Raw genomic sequence first — 9,557 nt, 5'->3', positions numbered from 1 at the left:
TTATAACAGACATGGCCACTGATCAAATGATGAACACCTCTCATACTCATTATTCTGGCATTTAGTAAAATAGACTAATTTGCTTAGTTTATCTGTAAATCCTAGCCGACCTAAAACAGGAACATTTTAGTCTGGTTTAACGTCAGATAGTGTGAAATAAATGTGTCCTTTTATACAGTGTAAATATGCGGTTACAACTGTATGCAATGGTTCATAACTTGTAGAGTTACGCATCCAAATTATACACAGAGTTAAATTAAAGGTGGTTGTCTTTTGTGTAAGTTCTTAATTCTTAAAACTGCCGAAGAAAGTCGAACTGTGAATTTGCACATTTAACGTTGTTTTCGGTCCGGGAGTTGTCCGCTTCTCTTTTCACATCGAGCCAGATTCCTACAGTTCCTGTCACTTCCAATCAGCAGGCTGATGGCCTGTTTCTGGTGCTTAATTTTTTACTCAAAACAAGTTAATGATAACCAGCCTCTGGGTTTTAAAGCAGTCTGTGGAATCTGGATTTGTGGACTGCGATGCTCAAGGCCGTAAAGACAGGATGGAAACTTTCTTTCACCAACTGGTAGGAGTTCCACAGATTTCTGACATATTTGTTGCATGATTTTTAAATTCAAAGAAAGGAAATGCTGAAAAGAGCAGTGGGGGGGAGAAACCATGTATGTGGCAATATCAGATTCAGTGATGGTAACTTTTAATATACATATCTGTTATTAGGCATTTTGGGTCAAAAAAAAAAAAAACTTGTGCAAATTTGCATGACTAGCTTAACATGTTATGGTACACTGGCATCCATATTGTTTTTAGCCACTCATTGTTTTATATAATAAATTATTTAGATCATAGTTTTAGCTGAGTCATTGTGAGTTGTGTATTGCTTAGTTTTTTTTTTTTTAATTCACACTTTTTTAACATGTTTAAGATGGAATAATCAACTAAAATGAACACTGTTTTAAATTATTTTGAGATCATTTACACTTTTTATGGCTAGGAATATTTTTTTTTAAAATCATAACTCCTATTGATATAATCAAATAAAAAATTTTCTACCTTTACATTTTCACCTGTATTCAGACTTGCAGCTCGGCATAGTCATATTTACGTCTGTGTATGAAGTCAAGAAATATGCAAAAAAAAAAAAAAAAAAAAAAAAAAAAGAAAAAGACAAGACAGACAAAATTCTCCAAAGACAATTCTGGCAGCATTGTGGTCCCAACAACTGTTTCAGTGGATACTTTATATTAAGGAGCTACGCCTCGATTATGCATGTCTCACTTTTCTCCACATAGTCAGTCCCTCTTTTACTCGTGCGAATTTAGCTGCACTGCGGTTATGTAACGGTCAAGCATCATTATAAGCACACAGTTTTTCATTCAAACTCCATAGGTTCATCTATTTCTTATTTCTTTTAATACAACATGATGTTTAACCCTAAAGCTAATAATACTACGCTTGTCGTGGTTGGCAGAAAGTACTCCAATTCTGTCTGCAGATAAGTTTGCTTCGAAGTTACTTTTGGTTTTTAACGCCATTAAGAACAGAGATCGGGTTTAATTTCTTTCACAATTTTAAGCTTTTGCAGGTTTTCTTGCTCTAAGAAAAAATAAAGTTAGTTATTCAAATTTAATTGCGTTTTCCGACCCAGGACTTGTGTTGAGGCAGTGATGTTGCTCAAATTAGACTTTGGTACAATTATGATCTTGGTACAGAAAACACTTCCGGCTTTCTCTTTCAACAATAATTCTGCTTCTTGCTTATTAACAACTTTAAAAACAATTCTACAGATTTTTTTTCTTTTCTTTTCTTTCTTTTTACATCTGAACAAAACTAAGAAAGAAACTAAACAATAATGAAATCACAACTGCATGACTATTTTTAATTTTTAAAAAATCTCTGTTTGTTTTCAGTATTCTCGCAAAATCTATTTTAAATGTTTTTAACTAGAGTTCACATACATACAGAACAAAGTAAAGAAGGAAATTATAACATTAAAAACGCTAGAATTACAGATGTGTTTTTAAAAACAAAGTATGTCTGTTGTTTAGGTCATACTTCAGTTTTCACGCCTTCATTTCAGACTCAAGGCAACGCTCTGCTTGTAATCATAATTTTGGGCTGTGGAGGAAGTTTCCATAATGGTTACCACTTAACCGGACTCAGTTCTCCCTCACCAGTAAGAAAGAAAAAAAAAAAAAAAACATTTTCTCAGTTTCCCCACATTTTGGTGTTATTTGTTTCGTCACAATAGAGATTGTTGATGTCTTTCCAGCACATTCAGCACTTCATCAACAGCAGCTGGTATGACAGGTACAAGGAGTCTCCGGGTCCTCAGAAAGTCACCCTGATCTGGTCTCTTATCATCTCCATGTTTGCTGTCGGGGGACTCTTTGGTGCCGTCAGCGTCAAACTCTTCTCACGAAAACTGGGAAGGTGTGTGTACGTGGCTGGCAGGTCAGGTATCTGTGAATGCGGGGAACTGTTTTCCACACGGCTCGGAAAACGATACGCAAGCTCCTGTTTGAGATTACCTAGTGGTAAAAGAGGCAAATAATAAATCCAAGTCCGGAAAACAAGCGTGTTTAATCTCAAACGATCACTTATTTCAAATAAGTGATAGACAATCACTTTGTCACTTTTACCCTGCGCTGCATGATCGTGGAATCCTGCCAATACTCAGCACATACTGGATACTCAGGATACTCAGCATAAACACAGAAATGGTTTCATGATTCTTTCCAGATTTATGTCAGTCACTTAGTTTGTTTCTCATCAGTTTTTGCGGCGTGATGTTTTACTTTTGGAGGTCTGTTCCCTTACTTCATGGCGTCAGACAGGTCCTACTTAAGTGCTTTTTTGGCTTTAAAGCTCAGACTTTAGAAGGCTTCAGAATCGCCGTCTGCCCTCGTTAATTCAGGCTTGGCAAAAGGCTCAGTTTTCCAAAAGATGTGAGTAATGAGTCAGTTCACGACTTAGTATTAACTCTACACACAGGGCTCTGCTGTTCTGGGTAACATATTACAATTTTTTTTTTTAGTCATCAGTAAAAATTAAAAATATGGAATTGTCTGATTGCCTGAAACATTTAAGTGTGAGAACATTGCGAAAAGAGAAGACACATGTGAAAGGAGCAGCACTGTATCCTGAAAATGACCCTTGTTCTGCAGGATATACGCTTAAGACATGTCCACAAACATTTTTAATAAACCCACAGTATCATCATGTGTGCAGCTGAAGAAGTTTGACTCTCTTTCCCCAGAAAGCGAGCAATGATCTGCAACAGCCTGATCTCTGTCATGGGGGCAGTGATCATGCTGACCAGCAAGACGGCTAAATCCTTTGAAATGATAATCGTGGCACGGATGCTGTATGGATACTCAGCGGGTGAGTATCCACGGCTTTGTTACTGATGTTTACTATGAATAATTCTGAATCATTTGACAGCTCTAGGCATAGTTTCTGTAGTGGTGTAGCCCTTAATGTTGCATATGGTGACGTGTGTTGCAGGTTTAGGAGCTAGTCTCCATTCTATGTATTTGGGGGAGATTTCACCAAGGAAGATAAGAGGTAGAGTGACTCTGACTTCAGCCACTTTTACGTCACTCGGTAAACTCTCCGGACAGTTTTTTGGATTAAGGTACGTCAGCCTGAGTCACCTCTTCATAAAGCAAGACAATGATTAAGCTAGGAACATCATTTTGTTTCGTTTTTTGGCAGTGAGATCCTTGGCCATCGTGACCTGTGGAACATCGTCCTTTGTGTCCCTGTGTGTTTCTCGGCGGTTCAGGTTTTGGTGCTGCCTTTCCTTCCAGAGGCTCCCAGATATTTATTCATAGAGAAAAGAGACGACAAGGCATGCAAGCGAGGTACGCATTCCCCTCTCTGCTGCAACCACATAGGGACAATTTCTCTCCTGTTTTTGCTTTAAAATTGGTCTTGTTTTGTCGTCGCTCCAGCCCTTCAGAGTTTGTGGGGGAAAGGCGACTATAAGCAGGAAATGGAGGAGATGTTGATTGAGCACATGGTTCTCGAAGCGTCTCCGCCAAAGAGTCCCCTGCGGCTGATGAGGGACCGGACTGTCCGATGGCAGCTCGTCACCATGCTCGTCGTTTACTGTTGCAATCAGATGTCGGGCATGTCTGTGGTGAGACGCAGATGCCCCACATTTAGAAATACACACGTCTCTGTCTCAGTGGACTGGGATGAAATAAGGCCGCAGAACACAAAACAGGCCCAGTTAAAGTCCAGACGTAAATCCGTTGCTCCGTATCCAATTGTTGCTTAAAATTCGAGCAAGTCACAGCACTTTCACTGTCGTGATTGTAGCAAGAAACGATTAGGAAAAAAAAAAAAAATTAAAGACACACTGCATGGAACAGTCCTAATAATTCATCGTGGCGTCCTCCTTCCCAGGTCAGCACCTTCTCCTTTGACATCTTCCTGAACTCTGGAGTTCCTAAGACAAGATCCGCTACGTCACGCTCGGCCTCGGAATATCTGAAATGCTCACCTCCATCTCCTGTGTGAGCAAATCCCGCCGCCGGCGTCTGCCCTCTCTAACCTGACTCTGTTCCCCTCTGGTGCTTCATATTAAGCAGAAGGCAGGCAGCTCAGGGATGTGTCGCTGTGTGTTTGCAAGAAGCGGGGCAAACATGGCGGAGGATGTAGAATAATAGTTGTGTTATTGTTGGTTGGAGCTGCCTCGCTTTTAGACACAGGGTGCCCAGTTTTCTGCTGTGTGGATAAATGTGGAAAAAGGAAATTAAAGGAGAAAGAATATTTATTTGTATTACCAGATTTTATTCCATATTCCATTGTCTAAATATTGCACGTGTCCTTCTCCCTATCTTTTTGTGTTCTCTAAAAGAACACAAGAAAAAATAAAGCTTTCCTCCACTTTATTTCTTTTCCTCTTTGTTTCCTTTCCCCCTCATTTTGTCTTGCCTCCTTCCTTTCTTCCTTCCTTCCTCCTCTCATTCCATCTTCCATTTTCAGTCATTGTCTTGTTTTCTCTTACGTCTTTTCTGTCTCGAATGCTGCCTCCATTTCTTTTCTCCTTTGTGTCCTAACTCTATTCTTTCCTTTCTGCATGCCTTCCCTGCAGTTTGGTTTTTGTGCTGGCGCAAACTCCGCCCAATAGACACACCACTTCCGATTGATAATGTTTGTAATTTACACTTTAAAGTGACTGTAAAGGATCGAGATCCGAGAGTCTGCAGAAAAGTCTGAAGTGTTTTATGAGAAATAGTGTTTAGAAACCTTACATGCTAAAAAAAAATTAGAAAATTGAAATCTTCCAGGTTAAAGCTCGTTGTACAAAAGTTTAACTAAAACTGGCCACTTGGGTTTTTTTTCTTTTTATTTATTTTCTTTTGTTTCCAACAGAGCCTTCTGATCGAGCACACAGGGAGGAGGCCGTTATTCTGGGGAGGGTACGCCGTCGTATCTGCTATCTGGATTGTGGCAACAGTAATGCTGAACCTAAAGGTAAACATGGCAAGAATGTAGTAAAAGGAAATCATAAAATCATTACAAAGAGATCACAAATTTCTGTTTACCTTGAGCAATTCACTAGTGAGAACTTCCCACCGCCCCCAATATTTCCTACACATTAAAGTTTTCTACACTTCTAATATGGGCATAACTCACACAACCAAGGCACAGAGGATTAGGTAAAATGCTGATTAGCGAGGAGGAATGTTGTTAAGGAGACCGAATGATGGATACGAGGCCACTGATGTTGTCTTTGAGCTGCCAGAGAATCCAACGGTCTGTGAAAACAGTGGACACATTAAATCTATTCGGCACACACGTTGCATCAGAAATGAAATGTACAAACAGTGCAGACAGTAAATGTGATTGTTGCGTCAAGCATCATAATGTGTTTTCACTCCTGCAGGACCTCAGCTGGGTTCCCTACGTTACTTCCTCTCTCATCTTCCTCTTCATCGTCTCCTTTTGCGGAGGACCTGGTGAGAACTCCGCAGCCGCACATTAAACCTTTGGTTCGTTTTGAGAGGAAAAGCTGTATGCTGCACAGAGCCTTCAAAAATATTCATAGCCTTTCAGCTTTTTACCATTGGTCAGGTTAGAACCACAGGCGTGCTCAATTCAGAACTGAAATTAAAACAAGGCTTTTTTTTTTTCCAGTATAGTATAGTGTGTGATTTTATTAAGTCCCCATGAATCTGAACTTTATAGAATCTTAAGCCTTTCATGCGTAGAGGTCACTGCAGAGGGCAGCTAAAAGCCATTCTCTTGTGTTTCTTGTTAATCTTTATGTTCTAAATGCACACAGAGCACTGATACAAGGTGATACAATATACTATCACCTACTGGCCATCCACTGCAAGTGCAAGAGTTTTCTTGTTAAATCCAATATGGCAGACAGATGAAAAAGCAACTGAGGGATATGCAGTCCCTCCTTCTGCTGCAGAGCCAATACTAGTGATGTATTTGTATTTGGAGGAAATAACAATTGATCACCTAGAGAAAAAAAGTCCTAGAATTTTTTTCTTTTTTTTTTTTTTTACAATTTCTTTTCACACCTTTTTTTGTGCCTTAAGAAAATCAAAAACACTTTGTAAAAAAAAATCCTGACATAAAGGATCATAACTCATGCATGAAAGGGTTCATTTGTTTTCTGATGCATTTCTACCAGCTTTGCACATTTATATATATGTATATAAATTATAAATATATAAACTGTGCTTAACCTTTCTTTCTCTTTGTAATTAGTTACTGTTTGTGCTGATCTATCACTTAATGCCAATCAAATAATTTGAAGTTTTGTCGTTGCAAAGCGACAGAAACCTTGTATAGATCACTTTTTGCTCTTCCAGGCGCCGCCACAGTCACACTCAGTGCTGAGCTCTTTACTCAGTCTGATCGTCTGGCGGCGTTCGTCCTCATGGGACTGCAGCGTTGGTTCATGTTCGCCGTGGTGGGCCTGATCTTCCCGTTCCTCATTGTGCGTACAAATCGCATCCCGACCCTGAAGCAACCAGCCTGCACGCCGCACACTCCACGACGAATCTAACCGACACAGCTCTGCTTGTCCACTCTTTCTCCGCAGGACGCTTTCGGCTCGTACTGCTTCACGCTGTTTGCCGTCGTGTCCCTGCTGGGCAGCTTTTACACCTTCTTCCTTCTGCCTGAGACCAAGGGGAAGACTCTGGTGGACATTTCGGAGGAGTTTAAAGCAATCACGGTCTGTGGGAAGTCCTTCCTGGAGAGAGAGGGAGTGGAGACCAAGTTGTAAGGCATGGCACCACGAGAGACGGCTTGAAATGGTAGAAACGTACAAAGAATGCCGAGATTTGTCCTGGACAGATTGAGGACGGATTCAAACGAAACATTTAGGGATGTAGGATGTAGCCTACCACACCTCAGTTTTCCACATCTGGAAATCAAGTACAAATATTCATCCTTTGTCAGTTTTATTCCACGAATCATTGTATCTTCAATGGATCACTACTCAATTCTAGTACCCAGTCATTGACCTCCATACCGGTGCAGTTGAGCTCGAGTTGTCTCACACACACATACACGCATACACCCCCCGCACACACACACACCACCACCACAGCAGGCCGCCTGTGCTGCGGCGGCTACATGATCTGTGTCTGTGATGTGTTTTTCACTGAGTTGTCAGATCTCCACTGCCTCATCCTATCCAGTAATAAATCATCCACTGTTGACTTTGGACTCTGTCATGTTTTGATAAAACACCTAGCAGGAGTGAAATTAGTGGAAACTCTCCCAGAAAGTCTGACTGCATGTGGAACAGGACGCTGGTTTTTTTTTCCCTTATCGGTTTTTGTCTTTTCCAGCGTCGTGAAGAAACTCTGACAGCTCCGGGGCCAGTTCAGCGGTGGTGCTCATACTTCCTTCTTCTTGGCAACTTAATGTTTCATAGAGGAGTTTCATATTTGTAGATTTTTCGCTCTCTCAGCACCAGTCCAGAAAGGGAACACTCAGCAACACTTAATGCAGTTTCTCAGGAGAAGTATGAATTTCACAGTTCGCTCTTTGTTGAGTATCAACTGCAAATTTTACCGTACCTAATTTGGAGTTTTTGTGAGGTGTGAACGAAATTCACAGCTTCATTCTCGACCTGGTCGTCATGACGTCATGCTTATTTACCAATATCCTTTAATAAACCTTTACAAAACAACTGGATTCATACTGAGATTACTTGACAGCCAGGTGGACTCTGTTTACTCTATTTTATTTTAAGCTGTCAGAGTAAATCGGGTGTAAACACAAACGCACACCACACTGTTCAGATTTTGGTTTTAATGAATTACGAAAGAATGTTTTCCCTTCAATTAATTTAGGATCTCGAGTCGTGTTTATGTAGTGACTCTTAAAATTGAAGTGTTTTCCACAGTTAATAACTTGCATGCTAAATGCCTCCAAATAAGAGTTGCCTCTTATTTTTACCAAACAATTAGTTAATTGTCATCCTGGAGGAGCTGTCGTTACACGATACAGTAAATCTGATCTCCTAAAATAGATCCAGTCTTATTTAGAGGAGCCACTGGTTTGGTTTTTAATCGTTCATCCAGTGTTTTTGCTTGGCAAGGCCTACAAAAAGGGCAGTACAGTCACTCAAAAGTAGATGGCGCTGTTACTCTTCTGCTGCAATCCATCAGCGCACCCTACTTTGCCCGAGACTGCAACTCAACATTGTTTTCATTTTATGATGAAAAGCGAAACCACTGCTAATGATAAAGATGTTCAAAGTATAGAGTAAACCTGACTCTCTTGCCATCTTATGAGGTGGTAGAGGAGAGGGCGGGGATTAGGAGGCAAACGTAAGTACAAATTCTTCCCTTATTCAAGATTTTAAGTTTTGATAAATGTGCATCCAAAACTATTATTTCTCCACCCGTCTGCACGGAGCTTCACTGACAACTTTCCACATCAGAGTGGAGCGAACAGAGGAGATTTAAGGATTTTCTTTTTAATATATGTGGCATCTAATTTGTCCAATAAATGGTCTTTTACACTCACACACGCATACACGCCCACACACACCCCACACACACACAGACACATTTGTTTGTTATACCTTGTGGGGACCAAAGCCTGGTCCCCACAAGGGGAATTACTGTTTTTGGGTCAGGGGTCAGATTTAGGACTAAGGTGTGAATTGAGTTTTTGATAGAGTTAGGGTTAGGTATGTAAGGGTTAGGGTTAGGATAAGGGTAAGGTTTATGCTGTAGAAATGAATGGAAATCAATGGAAAGTCCTCACAAAGATAGCCACGCCAACATGTGTGTGTGTGGGGGGGGGGGGGGGGGGGGGGGGGGGTGCGCACACGCATGCTGTTCTGTGTAAGCATGTAAATGTGATAATGAAATCACATATAACACCTGGCATTCAAAACGGACTTTTGATTGGACTGCTGAAGATGATCTAAATGAAAGAGGATGAGGAGCAGACGTCAGGGGAATTTAGCGGGTCGCTCTGAACACGTGCACATGAACTGTGGTCATAATTAACATAAAACACCACATAACCTTCTCATAGTGACTCTTGAGAAGCTG

At 40.7% G+C, this 9,557-nt stretch overlaps 1 protein-coding gene across 1 annotated transcript; it reads left to right on the top strand.

Moving 5' to 3' along the window:
• Positions 1 to 510: 510 nt before the first annotated feature.
• slc2a9l1 (solute carrier family 2 member 9, like 1) lies at positions 511 to 7,977 on the top strand. The gene is given in 13 exon segments (XM_032548847.1): positions 511 to 571; positions 2,084 to 2,179; positions 2,276 to 2,436; positions 3,263 to 3,387; positions 3,511 to 3,640; positions 3,721 to 3,869; positions 3,960 to 4,147; positions 4,417 to 4,459; positions 4,462 to 4,526; positions 5,389 to 5,490; positions 5,903 to 5,975; positions 6,846 to 6,973; positions 7,079 to 7,977. Coding segments are annotated over 13 exon segments (1,470 nt in total). The 5' UTR covers positions 511 to 547; the 3' UTR covers positions 7,265 to 7,977.
• Positions 7,978 to 9,557: the final 1,580 nt, after the last annotated feature.

Source organism: Xiphophorus hellerii, chromosome 20 (assembly GCF_003331165.1).
Source record: "Xiphophorus hellerii strain 12219 chromosome 20, Xiphophorus_hellerii-4.1, whole genome shotgun sequence".
NCBI lineage: Eukaryota > Metazoa > Chordata > Actinopteri > Cyprinodontiformes > Poeciliidae > Xiphophorus > Xiphophorus hellerii.
Note: the sequence above shows the minus strand (reverse complement) of the source record. Positions and strands in the feature narration are given on the sequence as shown.